The sequence below is a fragment of the Aulonocara sp. 'chitande type north' Nkhata Bay genome, linkage group LG17 (assembly GCF_057382095.1).
Source record: "Aulonocara sp. 'chitande type north' Nkhata Bay isolate Kocher_YH1m ecotype deep benthic linkage group LG17, A_spYH_male_GT1.1, whole genome shotgun sequence".
Taxonomy (NCBI): Eukaryota; Metazoa; Chordata; class Actinopteri; order Cichliformes; family Cichlidae; genus Aulonocara; species Aulonocara sp. 'chitande type north' Nkhata Bay.
In genome coordinates this window covers 31,752,210-31,779,082 of record NC_141360.1, presented here as the reverse complement: position 1 = coordinate 31,779,082, position 26,873 = coordinate 31,752,210, and the positions used below count along the sequence as shown (strand labels likewise).

The window sequence follows — 26,873 nt, the reverse complement described above, 5'->3', positions numbered from 1 at the left end:
CACAGTAGAGTTTTGTAAAAGGAGCTTCCTATTATGATCCTGACAGACTTCAAAGGGATCTTAGCTCTTGCTTTATTTTTTCCCTAACTATGAAACTCATTTACTAATACATCAGGTTTTAAGATAGACAAGCTCCCACTGTAAGCCACAAAAGGGTGACCCTCACTCATGTGGCTTCTATTGACATGATAATTGTGCACAGTTTCTTGCCTTAATCATTTCTCAAAAACACAAAGCTAAAGCAAATTTTAATCAGTAATTAAGGCAATCCAATTATTAGTTGCTTTTACTTCATATACTGTATGTCTCTCGGAGTAAGCTAATGGTGAAGAAGTGTACAAATGAGAGGGAAAGCAATATAGTTTCTCTTAACACTGACTGTCTGTGCCCCAACACAGAGGGTAAATATGACAACCCATTGGTAGCAGTATTTTTAGATAGATAAATAGGTTATAGCTGCCATGTGACTGATTATCTTTCCTGCTGAGACTAAGTCTTTCATTTAGGATTTACAGCAGGTACAGTATCTCCACCCCTCAGGGAGAGTACTTAAAATAGACTATAGAGAAGATTTCATGCACGTTTGCATGGATGGACATGCATAAACATACACAGAAAAAACAAGCCTATAGTGTAAGTACACACACACACAGACGCACAGACACAAACTCTCTAAAATAAAGATCTAGTACATGGCAGCAAGACAAGATGATTATGTAAACTACTTATGGGGGAAAAGAGAGGTTAGAGGAAAGGAGACAGCATGGGAGATAAGAAAGGAATGGATGTAAGAAAAGGGGCACTGCTGATAAGAAATGAAGTGTGGAAAAGTAAGGAGGAAAAAAGAAAAAATACAGATTTAGGAATGACAGTATCAAGTATTCACACAGTAAACAGGAATGACTTTGTGTAAATGCATCATAAATCTAGTGGATAACAACTCTGCTGCACATAATGCTAATGAGTTCATAGCTGATGGATATGGACATAACAACGCACTTGCACACAGATGGCCATGCATATGGTGTCTGCCCAGCACACACACATTACCATTAATAAGCACATATACAGATATAGAATAATATTTTCTTCAATCTTTTCTTCAAAATCCCACCATCACGACACCACAGACACAGAAACACGTGCACACATACACACTCAAAAACCTGGGTCCTGCTGTATTCGGCGATGGAAGCTATCCATCACTTAATGGCTAGCCAGATGCCTTAATGCTTTTTTAACTGCTGTCATTTACAGCCGTGGGACACGACGAGGCCAAGGGCCAAGATATCAAACACCTGCTGCAGGAAGTGTTAGGCCAAATTAAAAAAAAAAGTTTTCCCTAAATAAAATATTTTTCTGAAGGTGTGGAAGAACTCAAAAGGATACTAACCATGCAGCAGAACTACAGGGTGGGCTGTACAAAAGAAAAAGGTGGCACCTAAGGCAGGAGAGATGGTAGGACACACCCACACAGGCAACTTCAGGAGGAGGCCCTGCTAGGCCATAATATTCATATCAGTAATGCTCAACATAATGTGACGAGGAAGCAAGCAATTGACTAACCAAAATAACACAGTACAAGCTTAAGTTCTATACACTTGGTTGTCCCTGGAAACAGCATGGCAGCAGCATACTGCTGAAGGAGAATCAGAGTGAACATAAGATGTAAGAGTGAACTTTTCTTCTAGAAATTGCTGGGGAAAGTGTTTGTTTTGGAAGTTGGGGGCACATAGTCTCTAGAAAAATCAGCTCAGGTGGGGCTCGGGATCTATCCAGAGAAGGGCTGTTTTATTATAAACAAGTCTGTCAGATAAACCTATGTGGAACATCTGAACTGTAAGATGCAGAAAACAAGCAGAAACTACAAAGAAAGGTTATCTCTGATGTTAGCAGAGCTCTGTTTGTTTGCTAACAATCGTAGGTGCTAAGCGTTTGTGGACAGGACTCAGTGAAAATCTATAGGACACAGTTCTGGCAAAGCGCTGACAGTTTGAAACAATCGACCTATATCAATCAGCTGTTCTGATAATGTCTCCCTCTGGCAAATGAAATAAATAAATGCTCCAGGTGGCAACAACCACAGGTATGTGAGGTACAAAATAAGATGCATTTTCAGTATTGGATAATAGTGTAGTTTGCAGGTGACTGTTAAATGTTGGTTGTGTTGGTGTCTATGTCAGCCCCATGACTCCCAGACTGGCACCCAACTGGAGCTTTGCCCAGTGTCATTCGGGCTCCAGCCCCTCAGCGACCTTAAGTTGGATAAGCGGTTAAGAAAGTGGATGAATGAATTCAAGTCTTTGTAACAGCCTGAAAAAGATGACCTTTCACTTTTCAAACAAATTTGGACATAAAGGGATGCTTTATAAAGGCAATGAATAGCTGACCAGATTTAGCCCAGGAAATAACACACTTGGATGTCCCTGCGTCACTCAATCCAGTGCTGATTCTAAAAATCTCTCTTTAGCACACAAGATATGCAATGAAAACAACTCTAATGATGGCATTTATTCTTCCACTCCTATGTTTTAGGCAGGGTTAGCGCTCCTTTAATATTGGTAACAGTGATACAGAACACATTACATTAAGCTTTGGATGAAACAAAGTTTGAATGCTGTAATTACCAACTAATGGAGCAGAAAATGAACCTATAATCACAGGTTAAACTCCTGGAACAGACAGTGTATTCATTACCAACCACGTTTCATGCAGAATATTGATCAGGTTTATATTCACTCACTGCATTTCTCAAACTGGAAAAGCAGCTTAGGATGCAAAGTCCTGATAGGTAAAAAATACTCAGAAATTGCTGCGCTCTTTTCATCTCATTGTAAAACAAAGCTTTCACGACAGCGCTCAGCTAAAATTGAAATTGAAATCTGACAAAATACAAATCTTCTTTTGGATTGCACCAGAAATGGAAAAATGTGCATGCAAAGATATTCACAGTGTTCAACCCAAAGGAAATAAAGTAGGGGATATTGTTTGGAGGAGAGGAATGGAGTTATTATTTACAAGCTGAAGTATGTGCTGTTTTTTCTAAAAGCATCTTCAGTCTTTTACTGGGGGAAAAAAAACAAAGAGAAATAATAAATCTAATAAGGAAAAAAAAAAGAACCAATACTACAGTAATTACAGGGCTTAATTTTCAAACACTACACACTTATATAAGAACTCATAGCACAGTTTTTCACTGAATAATAGAGCTGTGAAAGAATAAAGTTAATAACAGTCAGCGATGTAGCTACAAGTCAGTTTTATTTAAGAGTGCGTCCAAAACTGTCTTGTTCTCTATTTTAACATTCTATTTTTTTTTAGTAAATCTCAGTAACTTCATCTTTCAGCACTTTTACAAAGACTATAAAAAGTTTTATGGAGAGATCTTGCTCTAACAGACACTCTGTGGACCTACCTGCGCTGCAATGCCCCAAAATTTGGATTCAATCACCTCCAGAGTCATCTGGACCCCGATGGCTGTGAGAGAGATAGAAAGTGAGACATCAATCAGGTGCAATAAAACGTCTAATATAACACTGACTGGATAAATAATGCTACAATCACTTCTCTCCGATATGAAGACGGTTTGAAAAAGCAATATTATGATTAAGTAGGGTGATAACAGTTTTATAAGTGGTAGCGGTAACAAAATATCAAGTGAGGCTAGTAGCAACATATAACTTGTATTAGTGATGCTCAAAGACGGCAGTGCTGCGGTAATATTTTCAGTAAGCAGTGATTGCTTCAGCAGCAATAACAGCTCCGTTAGTGGAAAAGGGAGGGGAAACTTTAGTTCTAGCACTTAGGAATAAAGAAAATTAATGAGCCGATTAATGTCTCAGTGAGAGACGACCATCTCTCAGCTCTGAGGCCGGAGGAGTAAAAGAGGACCTTCTGTACAGATCAGCTCTGCCTTCAGAGCTCAACTTATGAAAATCCTTTTACATTAAATGGCCTTCTGAGGCATGTGAACCTCCTATTCTTAGACATCGTGAATGTTTATGTGAGCGCACACGTGTGTGTCTCCGGCCTCTCTCTACAACACAGCACTCACAGCCAGAAAACATTAAACCTAGAATTAGTGCGTATCACTCACGCACTTACACACACACACGGCGGCAAAGTGATTGCTTCTGTCAGCTCAGGGCTGTATGTCTGTCAGCATTTCAGTTAATGCAAAAAGGAACTGTAATTGCATAAGTCCCCAGTGCGCACATACTGTATACACCGACACACATGCAACAAACACACACTCTGCGAGGGAAGATATGGCACTTCATATTAGCATCAAAGACTCAGCGTTTTTCTCCCGGCGAGCTCAGTACAGCTACTTAGGGAAAGCCTTTGCAATGCTCACAATACACAAAACAGATAAACACACACACATGCCTGCACACACACCCCTCCTTACAGAGCCACTGTAGGTACGCGTATTGTAAAGTATGTCAGCATATAACAATAATGCCAAAAAATCAATTAATCATTATTTCTGGGAAAGTGGCCCAGAAAATGTTTTATTTGTTTCTAGGCCACATTCCCGGAAATATTATAAAAGACAAGAAAAAATAAATGCTGTCCTCAGTGGTAGCTGTGGCCCTGTACAAACCAAATACTGCATTTTACACATTTGTATGCATTTGTCTCTCTTCCAGGTAGCCATTGTTTCCCCTCGCTACCATCAGAACTTTAATTAGCATGAAATTAGCATGAGTTGTGTAATCAGTCAGCGTGAGCATCATGGATGAATTAGCTTCTGTCCGAGCTGCACTGCTGTTCTGCCACGTGGATGTCTCAACCTGGAGGGGCAGATGTGGTCAGCGAACTGAACATATTTCTTTCAATTTTGCTTGTTAAATGCAAATTATGGGATGAATTACAGATGCCCGAGGACCTATGTGTTCTCGTCGAGATCAGGATGTTGTGAGGATAATGCTCCGATGTGTTCTGTCCTCAGGTGTGCGTTTTTGTGACTGGAAATGTGCTGGGTTTTGTCCAATCTCTTGAAAATCAAGCGTGATGCAGAGTCCCGGCTGTAATCAGCCTGTAATCAGTCAGGTAGACACTAAAAAAATACTAAGCTGATTGGGGAGCTGTTTAAAAAAATATCGGGTAAGTTAAAAAATATTCATAGGTGTTAAAATCTACAGACTAACATAAGTGTGATCTGCTGTGTTTTCTCCTTTGAAGAAAAACTGCCAGAAACTGTCCATTCTCATATCGCCTCTCCCTGCTGGCGCTAGTGACCTTGAAGTGTCTACCTCCACAATAATCTCAGATAAAGTGTTGTAAGGCAATAATAGAGGGCAGCAGTAATCTGCCTTTTGCCTTTCTGAGTTGGAGGCTGATAGGCTAAATCTAATTAAAATCACAACACTGATCCGTGTGTGTGAGTTTCTGAGTGTAAGCGGGAATGGTTGTGTTTTTCACAATGTGTGTGCACAACTTGCAAGTATTCAACACTTGATGTGTGTTTGATTTGCATACAATTGTGTACACAAGGATATGCATGACCCTGCATGGATGGAAGAGAAAATGTGTGTGCGCGCGTGATTGAGTGTGTGGAAGCATATCCTGCACACTCACAAAGTGTGAGGTGCAATTAGCGCAAGCTGCCAATCACTGCGCAGTACACTTCAAACAGGAAATTAATTAATGAAGAAATAAATAAAAAATTTAAGCAACCAAGAGCTGGAGTTAATTGGTTATTATACTGGCGAGACAGAGTCATGAGAGATGGAGGGAGGTGAACTGTGAATGACTGGTAAAAAGACCGAACAAGAAGGAAAACAGGCCAGAAAAAAGGCCTGAATTTACAAGCATCTATTTTATCTCTGAAACATTTATAAAGTACTAGAATTAAGTTTTTATTTGCCTAATGTGACTCATTTTATTGCAATGCAGATAAATGATTGATCTTTGTAAATTTGATGCATATAAACACACAATAAACATAAAAAAACAAGATAATGAAGGTTGCCTCCTATTCAAAACAGAAAGGTTTTTTTTGTGCAAGCAGCTTATTATAATCCATCAGTATTATTAGGTAATCACTGATCACATGTTAGTCTGAGACAGCATCTGTTATTTCACCGAATGACCCCAAACAACATATGTTGTTAACATTACAGTGTTAAAAAGCCCTCTAGTGGGCATTGAAGTTAAGACAAAGGAGAAAAATTGGATAGATTGGTCCTGAAAAGTGCTCACAGGAAGCCTGAGGACATAGGTTGACTTTAATAATGTATTTCTAGTTAAAAAACAAACCAAAAACTATCAGTCATATCAGCAGAAAGGCTGGCTGGAAGACTTGCTAGCCTGGATCACATTTTAATGTTGGAAGTTTGCTGGTATGCTCATTCAGTATAATTTTCCTGCTGCACAGTGCAATTTAACACAAGCTGTTATACACATTGGTGTCACATTTGAGCATATCATATTTTGGTAAACAGAGCAGTTCATGTTCATGGCTGCAAGGTGGTCAGTCCTGTGATTACAAATCAAGTCCAAATCATCACCCCTCCACCACCGTGCTTCATAGTTGGTATGAGGTGATTGTGCTGATATAAAAACCAAATGTGTTTGGTTTTCATCATACGTGGTACTGTGCATTATTGACATGGATCTTCATTTTGGTATCGTCTGCCCCAGAAGTGTTGTAATTTGTTCAAATGCAACAATGCAAACTTATCCTATGCTGCCGTGTACTTTTCAGAGCGAAGAAGCTTTCTTCTGGCAACTTTCCAAACAACTTGTTCGGTTTTTGTCTAATTGTTCTGTCATGAACTTTAAGATTTAATATGCACACTGCAGCCTGTAGACTCTAAGATGTACCTCTTGGGTTTTTTGCAATTTCTCTGACTATTGCATTGTTTGACCTTGGGGTGAATTTGCTGAGAAGTCCACTCCAGGAAAAACTCAGTGGTTTCCACTTGTGAATAATTTTCCTCACTGTAGAATGATGGACTTTAAATTGTTTGGAAACAGCCTTATAGCCTTTCCCAGATTGATGGGCACCAACAATTGCTTCTCTAAGATCATTGCTGGTGTCTTTCTTTCTTGGTATTCTGTTAGCACACACCTGAATGCTCCAGCAACCAGCCAAAACGTGTGCTTTTATCATTCAAGTCCATTTGATTAGAAACACCTGAGTGCTACTTACTTATAAATTCAGTTTGAAGCAGTAAGGCCATACTTGGTTTTTCTCATACTGCTTCTGCATTTTGGGTTATTATTTATTTATTTGTTTATTAAATAATAACAGGGTGCAATATGTCATGTGTTGTTCAACTGAGGCTGTAATTTTCCTACATTTTAAGATCAGGTAAGGATAAGATTTAATATGTTCTGTGAAAGTGAAAGAAGACGTATTTTCTTTTTTACACGATTGTATTTTTTGGTAGTCAAATACTGATGGTGGATGTAAAAATCAAACCCTAGTGTCTCAGGTCTTTTGGCGTTGTGCACTTTCCATCCAGAGAAGTCGTGCAGAGAGTGGTAACCGTGCTGCTATTAATAGCTTCCCACTCTCACATATTTGACATTGTTTAACGTGTTTGCGTGAGTGTGTGTTGTATTGAGGTGGCACAGGAGGTCATCTTGTGTTAAATGATCAGTGAGCAGTTAGTGTTGATGGGTCCTTTAGCAAGACCCTGGAGTACAGGCTAAATATATAAGAACACATACACACACTGAGTCGATAAACTGCCATGCTGGCTAAGTCTCTATGCACAGAGTGGACACTGAAAATAAAGCCACTTGTGAAGAGGTCATTTCATTCTTTTTTTTTCTCTTTCACACAAACCTGGAAACACACACACACACACACTTAGAAATGACAGAAAGTTTTGTAATAGATGTGAACAGATATAATACACACAGCAGGGGAAAAGAGAAAAAGGACGAAAGTGAGCACACACAGCGGGCAGACTGAGACAGACAGAGAGCAGGGTGCACAAAGAAGATACCCACTGAAAGGTTGTCAACAGGGCATAGACAAAGTAATCAAAGGAAAGCATTAATTGATGTAATGGAGTCAGGTGACAAAGGTTGAGAGAATGATGGATGGATGAAGAGTGACAAGAGGGAGGGTGGGAAAAGGATAAAGGAATAGACAGAGGAGATGAAAGAGGATGAATTGATTTTTAATAATGTTATGAGCTGAAAACTCTTTTAATTTCAACCGAGCATGGCTTTTAATAATAGAGCTAGGGAGATCACATGGTTGTGCTTGAGCATGCAGCAGTGTGTGTGTGTGTGTCTCATTCTTTCACATGTGTGTCTGCATCTATTTGTGTTTGTGTTGTGGAGTACAGACTACAAAAGAATTGGAGGGGCGAGATGTGAAGGATGGGGTGTGTTTGTCTTCAGACCTACAACCCTCTAATTCCACAGAAGTTGGGATGCAAATCTCATAAATCCATATTTAATTCCCAAAAGAAGACAGAAAACTGTGAAAATCTCTTCTCTTAACAACAGTCTGTAAGCATCTGGGAACTGAGGAAAACAGCTGCTGGACTTGTGGGAGAGGAATCCTGTCACATTCTTGTCTGATATAGGATTTTAGCTGCTCAGTTCTGGGACTTATTTGTCTTATTTTGTATTTCATGACGTGCTAAATGTTTTGAGTTGGTGAAAGGTTCAGCTCACAGACTCCTCTACTACAAAGCCATGCTGTTGTAGATGCAGTATGTTGTCTAGTGTTCGCTTGCTGAAATATACAAGGCTTTCTCGAAAAGGGACATTGTCTCAATTGTCTCAAAAACCTGGATATAGTTTTCAGCACTGAAGGTGTCTTTCCAGATGTATAAACTGCCAATTCTATTTACACATATACACACTATTTCATCAGAGAAGAAAAATTTTGAACTAAGCACTAACAATAAACCAAATGGTCCTTGTCCTCTTTAGTCCAGAGAATATAGCATCCATGCTTTCCAAAAAGAAAATCAAGTTTTCATTTGTCTGACCACAGAGCAGTTTCACACTCCATTTTAAATGAGCTTTGGTGAGAAGATCACTGCTTCATACTTTTTCTTTGCATGCATAGATCTTTAACCTGCGTTTGTGGATGGCACGTTGAACTGTGTTCACAGACAGTGATTTCTAGAAGTGTTCCTGAGCCCATGTACTGATTTCCAGACAGAATCATGGCTGATTTTAATGCTGTGCCACCCGAGGCTCAGAAAAATCACAGGCATTCACTATTGAGTTCTAGCCTTATTCCTTGCGCACAAAAATGTCTCCAAGTTCCTACAATCTTTTAATGCTATTATATACTATAAAAGGCGAGCTATTCAAGTTTTTTTTGAGGAAAAATATTCTGAAATTATTTCACAATTTGTAGACACAGTTTTTTGCAGAGCGGGAATCCCCTGCTCATCTCTACTTGAGAAACACTGCCTCTTTTCTGAGCAGTGCCGCTACCATCAAATAAATAACAAGCGAATATTTTTCAGGAAACAGTCAAATGTGTCACTGTAAACATGTGATATAGTTTCTGTTTTCTATTGTGATTAAAATATGGGTTCATGAGATGGAGCTGCACTTAAACAAGATCTCTGCAGTCTCTTTAAATTTAACTAGTATTTTTTTCATTGTACTGGTAATAATAACCTACAGTAATCCATTAATACCTAACATTTCTTGTTAAAGGGTTAAAGGCTGATTCCACCAATGACCTTTTTTTGGTCTTACACCATCCATCTAGCCTAATTTAGCAGGGATCACTGAGAGTTGTATTTTCTGTGTATATAATTGTGCGAGGGTCCGCTGTGCACCAAGTGACATAAAGTTACATCATATGATGGGGAATGGAAGGTTTATTTGGGAATTGTGGCATGGTGAAACAGTAGTTGGCACTGTCACCTCTCACCAATTAGCTTCTTGGTTTAAAGCCGTGCTGGGGCCTTTCTGTGTCGAGTTTGTATGTGTATGTGTGTGTTTTCCCTCCCTCAATCCAAAGCAATCAACTTAGACTACTTGGTGATTCTGAAATGACCACAAATATGAGGTACATAAAATGCCTGAAGCAACAAGAATAAAGTGCTGTATCAATGCAAGGTTAAATGTAGCTTGTAGCCTAAAGTGTCATGGTCCTGGGTCTGAGCGACCCAGGATCCCTGAGCAGTTATGGACTTGTTATATTATATGTATTTTTGGTGTTGCTGCCCCTCTTGCCATGCTTGTAGATATGAGTGTGTTTGGGTGTGTGTATGGATGCAGGTGTGTCTTAACACTTGTTTACAGGCGCCTTCACCTGCTGCTGATCAGGGCTTGTCAGAGGAGCTACTTAGGAGAGTCTTGGAGCTCCCACCGACACAGGATCACTGAGTTAGACTCCCAAGTCAGTGTGTGTTAGTCCAGGAAGGACAGATCGTGTTTGCCCGCAGGGGTCAGTGTCTAACGGCTGCTTCCATTGTTTTCCTGCAGGAGGAGCGTGGAGAGGAAGGACAGCACGCACAGGGTGTGCAGTCACGACAGCGGGGATAACGAACGCGGACGCCACTGGAAGACACACACGGGAGTCTTGGGGAGCACGGGGATTAATTGTGCATCAATATTTACCACACTGTAAATAAATGCACTGTTGTTATTCAGAGCTCCGCGCCTGGGTCCTCATTCCTCACTTCCCCACGGTTGGCCATCGCCGACCGTGACATTAAAGCCCTTTGATCAGTCAGTAAGACTAGAAAAAATATAAAAAATATCAAAATTTTCTTGTCTTAATGAACACTTTCCTCTCTCAGTTTATAAACCACAATTTTAATTTGTGACAATTGTATAGCAGTTTCATTTTTGCACTTTAGAGCCTTATTTACCTTGAATTCACACATTTTCACCTTAGTCCTGTGATACAGTGGTAAGCTGTCAAAGGCGTAACCTGCCTCTTTCATAGTAACTGCTAGGATAGACTTCAACCTGCCTAACACACTGTAATGGATAAGTACTTAAGAAAATGGATGGATGAATGATGACATCATTTATTTCATCATCATCATTGGACTGTGAGAGGAAGCTGTAGTATCCAGAGGAATGAGAGAATGATGCTTAAGTACATTTAGTAGCAAAAAAGTTCAGTAGATTATTTAGATAAATACTTCTTCTATTAATGCATGAATTGTCTCAGCATTGATCAATATACCAGCTTAATTTAGCTTTCACATTTGTTCTGGGCTTTGCTTTTCTATTCTTAAAATATCTCATTAACACAATGAAATGAATTAATGTAAGATGCAAAAATATCATCATTAATTTTGGCTAGTACAAAAAAAAGCACGTTTTAACTATGCTACCAGCAAAAGTTAATTTCTGACCCTAAGTTCCTGTGACTGATCACCCAGAAAAGCCCAGCGAACTCATTAGAACTTGTTTTTATTGCTGTGTTTGAATTCTTCCAGTTCATGACCTATTTAAACCGCTTCCTCAAAACCCATTTATGGGCATGCTGAAGGTTCAACAGTTAATATCTGCATAACATTACCTATCTTGTTTGAAGTCTTAAGAGTAAGTGTTCTTTATTAAAATTGAATTTGTAAAACAAGATTACTGTTTATCCGAACAAATGTCAAAGACTTATCATGTCTTTTGCTTTAGTGCCTCACTGTTTCGTAGTGTCTTGTACATGCACATAAACACAATCAGTGTTGCATGAACACAAACACACACGCCAACGCTGACAAAGAGGAAGGCAAAGCAACACAAACACGCACACAGATTACAGCCTTCCCACTTAGAAATGGCATTCGTATTCTCCGTCCCTCTGTCTCCTTCACAAACACACAAACACATAATTACAGTTTTTATCCACAAATGTCAAACATTCATCAGTAAGATGGAACAGAATGAGAGGCATTTCAGTTTTTTTCAGCCCCTTTTCTTCTCTTTTCTTTGTATCCACTTTAAAATGTGATAAGTTATGCCTTTGCCTTAATCACTTGCTGTTGCATATTAATAGGCTTAAGCTTAGTCTATTTGCACAAACTAAGGCACTTCAAGATGACAAACAGCATTAAAACGGTGCATGAATACGAAATAAAACATGAAAATAAGGAAAGGCCAAAAGGGATTTTATGATGATTTGAGTGAAATAATTAGCTAATTAGCTGCTGATGAACAAATCTTAAAAAAAGACCAGGATGTTTTAGGGCAGCATATTCAATACAAAAAAAGTCTTGGTCAGTATTTGAATTAACTACACATGCATGCATTGAAGGCCTAATGCGATATAGTGAGACAAAACACTGGCCTTAGTAAGGTAAACTATGAGAAAACACTGGGAGGCCATCATTCCCTTTTATTTTGAAATGTTACTGGAAATTGTGCTGTCTGGATTGGGTCTAAAAAGCCTAAAAATCTGTTTTCTCTCCTGCTGTTATCCTCCCATAATTGTTATTTTGGCTGTTGGCCCAGTACACAGAGAGACAGTAACTATGTAAAAAAGTTGACTGAGCTCAATACTGCTACTATATACATTTCAATTAAGTCTATTTTACGTCTGTAGATACAGTAGATGAATGACTCTTTGTAAAAGTCGTGTTTAAGAGAGACCTGATCTTACCATGTTTGGGAGCTGCAGCACATTTTCTGCAGGTGGATGAGGGCATCCTTTATCTGACTAATATATCCATTCCCACATACTTTTTCAAGGTTTCACAACCCTGACAAAAATAACAATCACTCCACATGCTTCACACTGAATAACCTTTCAACCGAAAGACCAAAAATTACTGTTTGTGTTTCCCTAAAGCAGCAATGTTCACCAAAGCCTTGGCAGATACCATGACTTTCTGATGGAGAGTGCTCAATAAAGTGATGTTGCCAGGCAACAAACTTTGTTCCAGCAAGGAAAAATGAGCAAATTGTGCTTGACTGCTGAGCGGTAAAAAAAAAAGAAAGAAGTTTAGTAATAGTTGATTATAACGATTAATATGAAAAGAAATCCTAGCTGTCTGAACACACAAACAAGACACACACACGTAGCAAAGAAAGCCATTCATAAAACCATTCAAAACAGACTCAGGCTGATAAATACAAAGAAAGCTAAGTGCACCCACACCCACACACTCAACTACACACATACACAACCTAAAACAAAGACACACATCCTTTTGACCTACTGATTGGCGGTTTCACCTGACCTATGATCCTTAAGCTTTTTGCAGTTAAGTTACAGTTGGTTTTGTGGCAGCAATTGCCAAGAGAGACTTAAGAACACACACGCACACGCGCATGCATGCACATACACACACCTCTCTACTAATGCTCGCTAACCTCAGAGGAGTTGCTAGAGGCTGCACTGACATCATGTTACCAAAGCAACAGGCAGAGAATGGGGATTGGATGAAAGGATGATGACTCAACCTCCCTTCCTTGTTTTCCTCCTCTCTCTTACCATAATCTCTCATTTTCTCTCTGAAACTGTCTCTTACTTTGTCAACTTTTTGAAAGTCAAGGAAGCAAAAAGAGTCACATGCATGGGCAGGGGGGACATTGTAGGTTTTTTTCAATTTTTCAAAAGAGTGGAATGCTGGCACGTGCCAGTGTGGGATAACTAGCTTTGAATTATTCACACAAGACACACAAATGCCCACACAAAGCCACGAATTGAACATATTAAAAACAGGACACATTCTTGTGAAACTTATTGACATATTGGAATAACTGACTAGCGCTGTGTCATGATACGTTGTGTGGCAGGCAGGGGAAGGACCCAAGATGCAGATTCACAGACACGGGGATAAACTCAAAAAACACAGCTTTATTGCTGGCCAGGGGAAGCAATACAAAATAAACTAAAACTGGGAAAACTAAAGCATGAACTGTACAAGGAACCGAACCACGGGGAGAATTACACACAACATGAGGGAGAACGCGACGCCGAACAGAGGGAGACTCAGACAGAAATACACAGAGGGTAAACGAGGAAAGTGGGCACACACGGGGAACACAGGTGACACTGATAATCATAACGAGACAGGGCGGGGTGAACTGAACATGACATGTACAGGCACAGAGGTTCAGACAGGAGGAGAGAGAGCACGGGGAAAACACAGACATAACGGGCTGGGGAAACATGAAACAACCACAAAGGGAGACGAGGGCTCATAAATACATAGAGGGCACACAGGGGGGAGAGAGAGCACGGGGAGAACTTAGACATAATGGGCAGGGGAAACATGGAATAAAACATAAGGAGAGACGAGGGCTCACAGATACACGGAGGGGCACACAGGGGGTAAAAGCCATGAAGGGAAAACACTTAGGGAACAACACAACAGGGCAACTCAGAAAACATGGCCTAAATAAGGAACGAAATACAAAAAATACAAGGAACTAAGAATACTGGGCCCACATGGCCCAGGACCACGACACGCTGCTGTCATAACCCTTAAATCTTAAAGCTGATGGGTAAGAAGCGTGTTAAATGAAGGACCCGGTTTGATAGAAATGGAAATAAATGATGTTGACACAAGCTATATGTGTGTGGACCTTCTAAGCTGGCGCAGCCCACCTTAAGTTAACCTAGTTTCACAGCCTTCTTAAACGAGCCTGTTGGAGGCACACTCACTAAATCATTCATAGAGGAGAGGCTCAGAAAAAACATGTTTATGTGTGAGAGAGAAAGAAGGAGCAAAGGCGAACTGCTGTGCTCTTTCTTGTGGTCTGTATGTTTACATGGTAGTTTGTGTTCAGAACAGTGCTTTTTCTTTGCTACATATCCAAAAGGAATTAAAGTCATGACATTTCGGGCCATTAATCAAGTCTGGAATTCAATTACCTACTCAATCTTTTATAACGTGAAAGGAGAAGACCTTGGTACTGGATGTGCGTCTTTTCATATGTAATGGCCCCTCTTTTATTACCTGACTAAACTAGTTGTTTTTACTCTTCAATTCTAATGCAAATAATGCTTCTTTACCTTATACTGAGCCTCAGTGAAGCCCTTTTAGTTCATCTACTGTCTGAAACCACCCAGTTTTGCCTCATTTTCCTTTAAGCCAGCTTTCATCTGATGGATAGTCCCTTTTAAGCAGAGGGTTTGAACAGCATGTGCGTTTACTGCTTGAGGTGAGCGTTTTAGGGATTTCTCTGCTCTTTGACTGAGCTTTGAGTGAGCTGTTGGCTCACACGGATTACTATTCATATGCTGACCTCATTATTTCAAGCTCCATATTAACATGTACATGTACACATATATATGTATATGTGTATATGGCACCAATTAAGGAAAAAAGCATGAAAAACATCATCTGTAAAGTTTAGTTTTTTTTAATAAAACCAAAACAATAAGGAGGCTGATATTTGTTACACTGATTTATTACTACTTTGGACAAAGCCAGGACTGCTATCATCCTGATTACAGCTCTCTGTTCAGCAAACACATGAGTAACAAGTTATGGGCTTTTGCTGTAGTTTTCTGAATTGTCAGCTTCAAAACATGACAACATTTTAAGACGGCAAGGCCTCCGTCCCCTCTAGCTGTCCCGAGGTTTTAATGAATATGAAAAATGCTGTGAACCATGATGTTGTCATCATATCTCAAGCCAATTGAGATATTGGGTTGAGATATTGGAAATTTTGGTTCAGAGCACTACATAGCACCTTCCATGGCCATCATGACAACACCAAATTCAGAAAGATTTTTTTAGATGAATAGTTTTAGTCCTTCAAGTTGCATACAAGAAACTTAAAGGATGGCCAAGATAGTGTTCAAGGAAGCTGGACCAATTTACCCCTGGTAAGAAGTATGTTTTTTTCAACCCTTCCTTTTTCTACTTCCATGTTTCCTCTTGTGATTTCCGCCTTCTGCCTCTAATGTCTGTTTCCATCTCTCTCTAAGAAGACAGATGGGGCCTCTCCCCTCTTTATCTCTCAACTATCCCTCTCTTTTATCCCATATCTGTTTTTCTGTCTTATTGCTTTTATCTTTCTCTCTTCTTGCTTCACACTTTGTTATTGTCTTGCTCTCTTCATTTCATCTTTTTTCCAAAGTCCACATTCCTCTTGTTCTCCTTCCCTCACCACCATCTCCTCTATGCCCATCGCCACTCACTCTAACCCTCGTGCTCTCCTCTAGGAAATCCCTCTCTACCATCTGTCTGGCTGTGATGAATTCAGCCTCTTTCGGAACAAATCATCTTGGCCAAATTAATGAGACTCTCCGAGGGGATAAACTTTATGTGAGTGTGCGTGCTTGTGCGACTGAGAACGTGTATGTGCCGAAAATGCTTCATAATCCATCAACTGCACCACTTAATTTATCCAGTGACAGATAGCATGCTACATGGAAATACGTCAGAAACGGCCGTTGCACACATTGAGCTTTTTTCTTTTTTAAAGAGGAGGTCAAGAACTGTGGTGCGCCTGTTTTTGGTCATCCTCACATGTTAGTACGAACACTGTTCACTTACAGCCAGATCTTCCAACAACGATGTAAAGCTAGGGTGCCAAGCAAAAAAATACAATTAGATACATAAATTAATGGACTGTGACAGATTCTGTAATTTTCCCTCTGAAATTGATTTTGACATTAAACAGACAATATGTCATTTACAAAATTTAAGCTTTAAGTCAAACGATTTAACCAAAGCACTGCATTGACCGTTCAGGAGCTACAGACACTTTTTGTACATAGTTGCCCATTTTTCAGAGGCTTAAAAGTAACTGGAAAATTAACTAACAAGTTCTTCCATTGTTTCATGACAAATTCAGCAGATTTTTACTTAGCCTGGCGGGGCGAAGGACACTGTCTCAGCCGAACTCTGGACACACACACACATACACTGATATGCACAGACTGATCCCCCCTCCCTTTCCAAACGCCTTCGATGCTTGTGCCCTACCGGGGAAGATGGCAGTCAACTGGACCAGCGCAGACATGCCGCAGGACCGGATGCGCTGTCTACACCGGCTCTCTCGTACCCTTTACCCGCCCCTGTTGCTTGTCTTGTGTTTCTATGGTGTATTGATAGTCATGTGCTTTTTGTGCTGAGGTGTTTTTTCTGTTATCAAACTGTTCTCCCACTAGGAGCTCAGTCTGAGTGTTTTTTTTCTCCTCCTCTTACCTCATGTTATGTATTTTCATTGTTTTTTCCTATCAGCCTTCCTTTCTGACACGTCTCCCCAATGTGATGTTTGTGTAAAGTTGGTCAGAAGGTTCCTTTGTAAGTGCGCATGCGCCATTAGCGTGCTGCCTGCTGTAACCCTAATTTCCTTCGGGATTAATAAAGTATTCTGATTCTGATAAAGGCCAATTCTGCATGTTTAAATCACATTTTTGCTTTATATAGATGAAGTTTTATTAGGCCGAAAAGCAAAAAATAAAGCCGTCGCAGAGACAGCAAAAACTTTAGGAGTGCCATAATCTACAGTCTAGTATAGTCTTAAAAAGAACTGACCAACTGAGCAACAGCAAAAGGTTTGAAATCACCCTGAAGACAACTAAAGTTGATGCTCGCATAATTTTTTTGTTGGATAAGGAAATCCCTTTCACAAAGTTAAAGCAAATCAAAAATGCACTCTTGAGGGGCTGGGTTTATCATTGTCAGAGTCTACAATCAAGCAATGCTTTCATGAATACAAAACCTAGAGGGGTTACAAGATAGTAACACTCAAGAACAGGAAATTAGACTAGTAGAAAACCTCTATAAGAGTCTGCACAGCTCTGAAAAAAGCAATCTTTCCATGAAACCAAGATTAACATGTACCTGAATGATCGGAAGAAAAAATGAAGGAAAAGGAAAGAAACAGGTCATGATCCAAAGCAAAGCCCGTCCAGCAAAGTGTATGTGTCAAATTATGAGCAAATGTGGTGGAGTGGTACCAGGTCACTAGCATTTACTGATAATGTGACCGCTGAGAATTAAGAGCATGAATTCTCAGGTGTGCATGGCTATATTGTTGGCTGAAATTTAGCCAATACTAATTGGACTGTGCTTTACAATGCAAATTAATAATGACCCAAAGCTGACCAGAGAAGCAAGCCAAGAGTTTCTCAAGTGACAGTAATGGATATTTTTCAGTGGCCAAGTGAAACACCTGATCTCAACCCAACAGAGCAGCTCTTCAGTTACTGTAGATAAAACTGATGCAGAAAGACACCCACAAACACGCAGCAGCTGAAGGCGGTGCTTTTGGTGATGTATTTGATGATGTCCAAGGGTTTTAGATTTCAGGCAGTGATGGACTGCAAAAGATTTTCATTCAAATATTAAAAATAATTCTCTTATTTAAATTTATGTTATCACCAATTAACCTAATCACACAAACTGAATGTCTGTGAATTTTGGGAGGAAGCTGGAGTACCCAGAGAGAACCCACACAAACATAGGTAGACCATGGAAACTTCACACAGAAAGGTCCTGGCCAGATGAAGGCAATCCTTTAGCTTAATTGCTAATTATATTAAAAAATAGTCAGGTGCTGCCGTTTAAAAGTGGACAAAACAGCTGATGTTATTAAAGTGTTATTTGGGACTAGCACAGCATGATGTTACCACTGAACAGGTACCCTGTTGCAAGGAAGCATCATCTATCTTTCTCTAAATCAACCCCTAAATGTCACTATGAATGTAAAGTATGCATGTCACCTTACCTAATTTAGTTAAAGGGTTGACCACAATAAGCGTAACAGAAAAAATTCAATATGAGGGGAAAAAAACTGTTAAACGTATATAAAAGCTATACTGTATCTATAAAATAAAATAAAATAAAAAGGCTGAGGCACTGGAATAAAAGCCTGTCTGGGAAAATGTGTCTCAAGCCACAAATTAAAACATGATTGATTTTTTTATGCAGCAGTCCTCATTGACCATATTGACCAAAGAGCCATAAAACTGTCTGGCCACTATAAGGCTGATTCACGGATTACAAGGAAAAGCTGATGAATGGGAACAGGGACACCAGTCCAGACTCTGATGGAACCGTGAACATGTATAATTTTTCTCTGTGTGCAAGAAAAGACAGATGGAGCCTTGAAGTTACTTGCTCTATGCAGGAACTAGTGGTAGAAGTGCTAAACGTGCCCAGCCAGATCTGGTGTTAATACAAAGGCTAGGGCCAATTCATCTTCAGTGACACTCACCCAATAGCACAGTAAATTACGCAGCATGGGAGGAGGTAGCTGAGTGTGAGGAGATAGGGAAGGAGAGAGAGAGAGATATGAAGGAAGAGGGAGCTGGCATAAGAGAGTGAAGAAGAAGGGGGGGGGGGGGGGGGGTGATGCTCCAACTTACAATGAATGCTACAGACTGGGTTTAAATTCATATATCATCAATACTGGAGGCAAGAGACAGCAAGGACTGCAGGGATTTAATTATGCCAACAAGATAATAAATAAAACAATATTCATGTAGCTAGAGAATGAATGTTTCTGTGCAACACCACAACAGGCATGCAGAAAACACAAAAAATACACTTTCCTGCTCCAAACCGTTGCAAGTAATCATTTTTCATAACACGTATTTCCTGCATCATTGATGGAACAGAACTGGCCATAAAAGTCACCTTGGCAGGAGGTGCTGGCACTTAAAATGGATCCCAATGCCAGCATGCCTTTTTTGCCAGACATATAAACAATCCTAAAAAAAGAGGAAAAAATCCCTTGGGGAAACAAATAAATAAGCTTGCCTTGCATTCTTACCTGGTTGTAAAAAGCTCTTCCTTCTCAATCAGTGTGCAAAATTTTAAATGAACTACCTGAGCTAGAGGAGCAATCACACTCTCTACAGTGTTGTTTATTAAATTAAACATTTATCAGAATTTTTCAACTTGCTTTTAAATATGTATATATATATATTACATGAACATTGAGAATTATAGCCACAGTGGACTCTTTCTGTTGTTTCAGAAAAGAGTTTCATTTGTAAATCTGGAGGTCTGGGACGAAGTGACTGTGCTGCTCTGGCGGGTTTGAGGAGACAAAAAGTCTCAGCACCCCTGCTACCTCTTGAAACTAAACAAAACTAAAAGCAAGCAACAATCAGCCAGGTGAGTCACACAGAAACAGCTATAGCTCTCGCTCTCTCACCTCTGTGTTTCCCACTGTCTCTCTCTCTGTGGACTGTTTAGTAAATAAAACTTTTGTCAATAATTCAATATTTGCTATCAAAAACAACAACAACAAAAAATTAAATAAGCTGGGAAACTAAAGGGGGGGGGGGGGGATTTAACAGTCTACTACACTGCACTCTGTGTCATTTCATCAGATCATAACACAGCAAACAGTGCTGCTGTCCGTGGTTCTGAAACAACAGCCATACTTTTCTTTTTTACACATAGAGTATAAAGATTTTGTTTTCATACAGATTTTGTAAGTAACAAAGGATTGAGCACATATTAAGCCTTGATTTTAGATCAGAGATTGGATTTTGCCAAATGCTAGTGCTGCTTACTTAATACCAGGGGTGCTAACTGTGTTCACTACAAGATGGGTGCACGTTACAGTGCAGAGGCTGGCAAACATGTCAGTGATTTACATGCAGTAGTTGAATTTAATGCAAAAAGCAGCACCAATTGTGCTTCTTTGGAGAAAAAGTAAGAACCTGATAACAAAGATGGCCGTAAGATATGAAAGGTTTTTTTTCCCTTTTCATCCACTGGGGATTGCTTTCAGGTTACATCACAGACAGGTGTCCTTTCTTCTGCTGCAAACCGCAAGGTCAATGAAAAAACAAAGTCAGAGTTGAAACACTCTGAATTTTGAGTGTAAAAATGGAACATGAGAGCAAGTGCCACCGCAAGGGCTCACATCTCTGACAATACCACAGAAGTGCAAGGCCTCTTTCAGATGCTAAGCAATGTATGATAATTAATGGGTGGTGCTAAGACAAAAGTCTGGCACAAGATACCAAATGTTTGGGTTTTGAGCCGACAGATGGATGCCTCTGACAAAACTGAATTGCCTTCAGTGTTCTTTCACTTGGTTTCTGAGTGGTGTTTAAAACTGCAGGAGGGGAAACATCTGCCGGTGAAAAATAAACAAAACAAAAAACCCCACAGTTTCTATTATTAACACTGGGCTTTAAGCACGATTTTTATATTTTATAACAACTGTGGCAAATAGTCCTTGAGCCTGGCACTAAATACCTGGCAGTGCCAAGCAGCTGACCCTGGCTGCTGACCTCTGCACCCTGGAGGGGATTGGCAGGACTAATTAGAGGACTAATTACTCCTTTGGGATTGCACACGAATGTGCAGACAAACACAGGAAGAGTTGCTACCACTGCTCATTCAAAAGTAGAATTTCTTTCTACCTTTAAATATTTTTTAACATCACTCAACGCTGAGATAAAATTGTTTTGTGCAACAGCATATTGCACACTCCATGCTATTCCTGTCATTCTAGCCAATCATTTTTAATACCGCTGAAGAGCATGTCCTTACAGCCAACACTATCCGGAGCTACTGGCAGCTAAAATAATGATTTCTGTCTGCCAGTAACTACATCCATGTCATAAAGCCAGCACAGTGCCCACATTTGGACAGGAAACCAGAGAACTCAGTTGAGGTTATTCTTGTAAGTGTGTGTGTGTTGGGCAGCTGACCAATCCAATGTATTAACCAGCCTTTGTAAATATTTCAGCCTGGTAACAGACACTGACATGTGCAAACTGAAAGAAGGTGCACAGTTAGATTGGATGTCTTGAAATCCATTTCCAATTGTTTGGTCCAACCTCCAGAATGATGTTCCTGTTTCTTCTCTTCACTGTTTATTTTGTTCATGCAAAAATTCTTAACAAATAGATGTGTATTTACACTTACATCTTAAATGGTACAAACATTTGCACTCAGTTGGAAAAGTCTTTCTGTCCACCTGATAGATGTCCTTTCAAAATAAAATAATCGCCCTCCTTAAATTCTGCTCTGGTCTTTGCCATCTAAGGGAAATGTTGGGCACGCTAGCTGCTTAATAATCAGTATGTTCACCAGATAGTGGCTAACTATGTGCCAAGCTCAAAGTTACCTTATCAGGAATGCTGCAAACTTTTACTGAAGCTGTAAAATAACAAGATCATAAGAAGCTGGAAGATGTTCAAATGCTTTGAGGAGCTGCATAAGGCAACAGTCACACAGACCTAGAATTTTAAAGAGTGCGACTTTTACCTTGAAGGCAAACAGCCTCTGTTTTCGGTTTGCGTCACACTTTTCATTTTAACTGTCAGTCGGCGAGTAGTTGGCGACTACTCGCACTCAAGTCAATATCTTACATATGAAACACCAATCTGTGGAAATCTGCTAAAGACTAAAGCAATCAAAACGAGTTTTTTTGGTGCATTTTTTTCCCACCAATTTCATCTAGCCACGCCCAGCAACAACTCACCAACCAGGTGGAGATTACAGAACTGGAGCTTATCAGGGGTTTGTTTATTGGTCTCTAGGCCTGTATGAGTGAGGTCTAACACTGTAAAAATGTCACAGAGTGGCCCCATGCACTTGATATCAGCTTTATATTCCACAGTCCTTTGCATTGCACAGTTATTCGAATGTTGCTAATTGGAGCCTACTCTTTTCATTAGAGGGATGATATTATCAGCTCATATTAGCTAGTTTGCCCACCAAAGGCCAAGAGTCTGCAGAGCCTAAAAACTAAACTCAATAAGTACACATAAGTGTTAGGGAACTCTTTTTATATTTCATGTGTCTGAAATAAAAAAAAATCATTGGTCAGTATTGGAATATCAGGTTTTTGAATAACCAAATATCAGTATCAGTGCATTGGTATTAGCATCAGTATTAAAAATCCTGTATCAACTGGGCTCTATTGGAAATATCCAAAGACAGGTGCAGCTTCAACATGAAATTTTAGACCATTTGTTCCCGGAAAGGTCAAAGTTAAGGATCATCTCTGATGTCTGGTCTGGTCTGGTTGGTGTATAATATCTATTTTGGCCATATTTGCCAAATAAAAACAGTAAAAATCAGTCATCGGTGGCTTCCAGCATGTGGAAAAGAAAGAGAGGATGAAAACCCCCCTCTGTTAACAATGCCAGTCCCTTTAGTGAAAGAGAGAGAAAAAGACGCTTGGCTCATGAGCGATTTTGGTTCAGTTTCTTATGGAAACAACTAGTCTCTCATTTGAACACTGAATCTGAGCCAAGCGATTCACATGCTCATTAACAGAACAATGTGTGTGTGTATGTGTGAGAGAGCTATGATTCAAGCCATGTAAGGAAGCAGCCAAGTAGTTATATGCTGTGTGCAAACAAACACACAGTCGCCCCACCAGTTCATACCCTACTCCCGCTTTACAAACCACATACTGTCTTACTAACACCTGTCTTAAACTTGTCAATGATATCTTCCACCAAAACGCTTCTCACAATTATTCACAAAACACTGCACAGGCATGCATAAACCTATCTAGTTTAATCTATCTAATTTACCTAAAAATGGACTGCTTTATCTCATGAGGATCACAGTTCTGTCCGTGAGATGTAAACAAGGACACACACACCAGTGCATGTGCTCATACAGCCACATGCACACACACAAACACAGCCGTTACGAGAGCTGCCACAGGGAATAGGATGAAAATGAAAGCTGAGAGAGGGAGACGTGAGGAGGAAAAAAAATCGAGGGAGGAGAAAAGCCCATGTGGCAGAGGGAGATTCTCATCTTTACTGAAATCAGCTGATCCCTCCCTCTCTCTCTCTCTCTTTCTCGCATCCTCCCTCGCTCCACTGCCACAGCTTTCTCTCTCAAATCTTTCTTCCCGTCCCCCTTCCATCAACCTCATCCCACCTACCTAGCTTCCTTATTTATTTATTTTTTGCACCCTCTTTCACATTTCTCCCAATGCCTTCCACTCCACTCTCTAGTTTCTCCTCACTCTGTTGCTCTGTATTTTCCCTTATCTCTCCTTCAGCTTTCACTCGTTCGTATTATCACGCACTCTGTATTCCACCTCCCTCTTCTTCTCTCTGTCACAGTGGGAGAGCTGCAGGCAGACAGAGGCAGCATACACTAATGTTACTATATTTGACAAGACACACACACACACGCACACACGTACATTCTCCTGCCACATGCACGGCTGCACACACGTACCGTAAAGAAAAACGGGGGAGGTGGGAGTATCGAGACACACACACACACACACACAGTCTAACAAAGGCGCACCGGAAAGACAACCCTCAAGTGTACATGCATGGATAAACACACACACACGCTCCGACGCGTGCTGAGTGCAGGAATCACAAACATAGCGACACAGAAGGGGTAGCGCATGACGCCAGCAACCTAACGCTGTTGCCTCTCTTTCTATCTCTCTCAGACACACACACACACACACACCGTCTCTCTCTTTTTCACACATACTCACGCCTCTCAGACACACGGCAACACGCAAGCCAACGAGCAGGACAGCGCTGGACATATCATTCATATACGGAACAGATCCTAAGAAAAGGATTAACTATCTCCATCCCTCTCCCTCTGAGGACCTTAGCCTCTCTTACCTCCTCTTGTTCCTCTAAGCCTTTCTTTACCTCTGTTTTTTTTCTAAAATCCTCATCTTTTTTTTTTTACACAATCCGTCCCTTCACAATTTATCGGTGGGTTGAAGGGAAGCTGGAGGAATTGTCTTTATTCAGAGAGAAGGATTAATCTTACATTATTCATCTGACCAGGATCTTGAACGTATGGATTTTCTTAGTTGTAGTGGTGACAGCTTTTCTTCAATTTTTTTGTCCAGTCAGAAATTTTTGAGCTTTATTTCTTTCTTTTTTTTTTAAATAATATTTTTGGACGAATGGCTGATTGCAGAAAGCCATAAAGCTCGTGCTGTCCGAGATATTTGGTCAAAAGGTAAGTCTGGTTGACGGTGTTCACCCCACTCATTCATTTCTTCTTTTTTTTGACTGGAATTTAATATTTATAATGTCAAACAAAGTACACTGCAGAAAAAAAGAAAATTACATTTGTGTTTTTCTTGAAACATATGGGAATTCTAGACGGGGCCAAAAGTGCATACTGTGAGAAGGTGGAAGCCGTAAACGTCAGCCCTCGGGCTGTTTCCTGGACACACACTACACATTGACAGGAATGCCTAGGATGTGGTTTTGGGCCAAAGCTTGCAGGGGTGGGCAGTAGAAAAGTATGAGAGTTATGATTCATGGCATGCTTACTATAACAGGATATTCCTTCATTTCCTTTTTGTGAAAATACCTTAAAAACTATTGCTGTGCTGCAGTGCTGTGGAATAAACCTGGCTGTCATATTATAAAACATGTCTTAGTGGGCATGAACAGTAAATATTATGGTCTAAAGATCTCATAATATGATGTTAGAGAACAGTAAAGAAACTGAAATTCCCTCTGAAATGACTGCAAAATAAATTAATAGAAACTGTTGCTGGTAAAGAGGCTCCTGATGAATCATCTATTGAGATACAGCCTTTGGGAAATACACTGTAGCCTTTGTAAATATGCCAAATGCTCCAACCACAGATGTAGTAAAAACTAACTGCTACAAGTATCTGAAGGTGTATATTCAGTCCAATCAAATTAGTGAAAGAACTAATGTGAAAAACACCATCCATCCATCCATCCATCCATCCTCCTGATTTAAAGTTAAATGCTCTAAAGCTTATAAAGTCAAAACTGTTTCAATTGGACAATGCTGCTTGCTCAAAAGTCTCATGCATAACCTAAAGTCACATGATCTACAGGTCTGACTTTTGCCAGTACATCACAACCGCTGCACATCATTCTGCTATTTTTGCAGCCCTTTCTTAATGCACAGGGGGGGGCGATCATGGCTCAAGAGTTGGGAGTTCGCCTTGTAATCGGAAGGTTGCCGGTTCGAGCCCCGGCTTGGACAGTCTCGGTCGTTGTGTCCTTGGGCAAGATACTTCACCCGTTGCCTACTGGTGGTGGTCAGAGGGCCCGGTGGCGCCAGTGTCCGGCAGCCTCGCCTCTGTCAGTGCGCCCCAGGGTGGCTGTGGCTACAATGTAGCTTGCCATCACCAGTGTGTGTGTGTGAATGTGTGTGTGAATGGGTGGATGACTGGATATGTAAAGCGCTTTGGGGTCCTTAGGGACTAGTAAAGCGCTATATAAATACAGGCCATTTACCTTTTTTTTTTACCACAGTACAGAATATAAGCAAACCTGCTTTAATTCTTGAAATGATCTATGCTTACTTGTTTTTTATACTGTCCCTTCTACATGCTGTGATCTTACACTGCTTTAATGGAAACTTGGTTGAACATTTCTTCAGTACTTTCTTTTCATGACCTTCACAATATCTTATGTAATATTAATCAATGTAGAGCCCTTGATAGATGCCATTAAATGGCACTGCGTTAATTCTCACTCAGAGGCCTCTGGGTAGTGTGTTGCTGTTTTTACCTGCTTTATAACACTTCACGGGCTCTAATCTCTTTTCAGATGGTGTGATGTAAGAGTGATTAGCTTGCAATAGCTGCACTGTGATTGTATGATCATGCAGTAGGTGTGAGGTTTCATCACCCTTTTGTGCCTCTCTGCTTTAGATAAAAATGAATGAAAACAGACTATTTTCCAAGTAACGCAGACACCTTCTGACATTATTCTAGAGAAAACAATTATAAAACTAATGGATTATGTGGCTGCACTAGTTTTGTATGTCTACTAAGAAACATGGCTAACAATTGAGGCCAGTCTGGGGGCTTATGTGAAACCACTCATTAAATGATTTAGATAATATCAGCTGCAAAGGATTTAATGAGTCTGGGTGATATTAATGATGCACTTAACTAAATGACAAATTTTACTCTTAGCCTCTTACTCCTAAGCGCTACTGTCAGATCTGGGTGGTGTTCAAAAAAAATGAGACTAGCTAAGATTGTATGTGATATTAGCAAAAACTGATCATTTACACAGAATAAAAGTAAAG

General features: G+C 40.1%; 2 protein-coding genes across 5 annotated transcripts in view; one reads left to right on the top strand and one right to left on the bottom strand.

Annotated features, from left to right (window-relative positions):
* The window catches only part of cacna2d4a (calcium channel, voltage-dependent, alpha 2/delta subunit 4a), a 99,681-nt gene that overhangs the window by 13,428 nt on the left and 59,380 nt on the right, over positions 1-26,873 (bottom strand). For all 4 annotated transcript variants that reach the window (XM_086270051.1, XM_086270050.1, XM_086270053.1 and 1 more), the window contains one exon: positions 3,416-3,477. In XM_086270051.1, the coding sequence (XP_086126177.1) occupies positions 3,416-3,477 (62 nt within the window). The remainder of the gene's footprint in view (positions 1-3,415; positions 3,478-26,873) is intronic.
* Positions 24,122-26,873, top strand: part of lrtm2a (leucine rich repeat transmembrane protein 2a) — a 29,596-nt gene continuing 26,844 nt past the window's right edge. The window contains exon 1 of the mRNA XM_086270065.1: positions 24,122-24,803. The gene's annotated coding sequence lies outside the window, so the exon portion shown is untranslated. The remainder of the gene's footprint in view (positions 24,804-26,873) is intronic.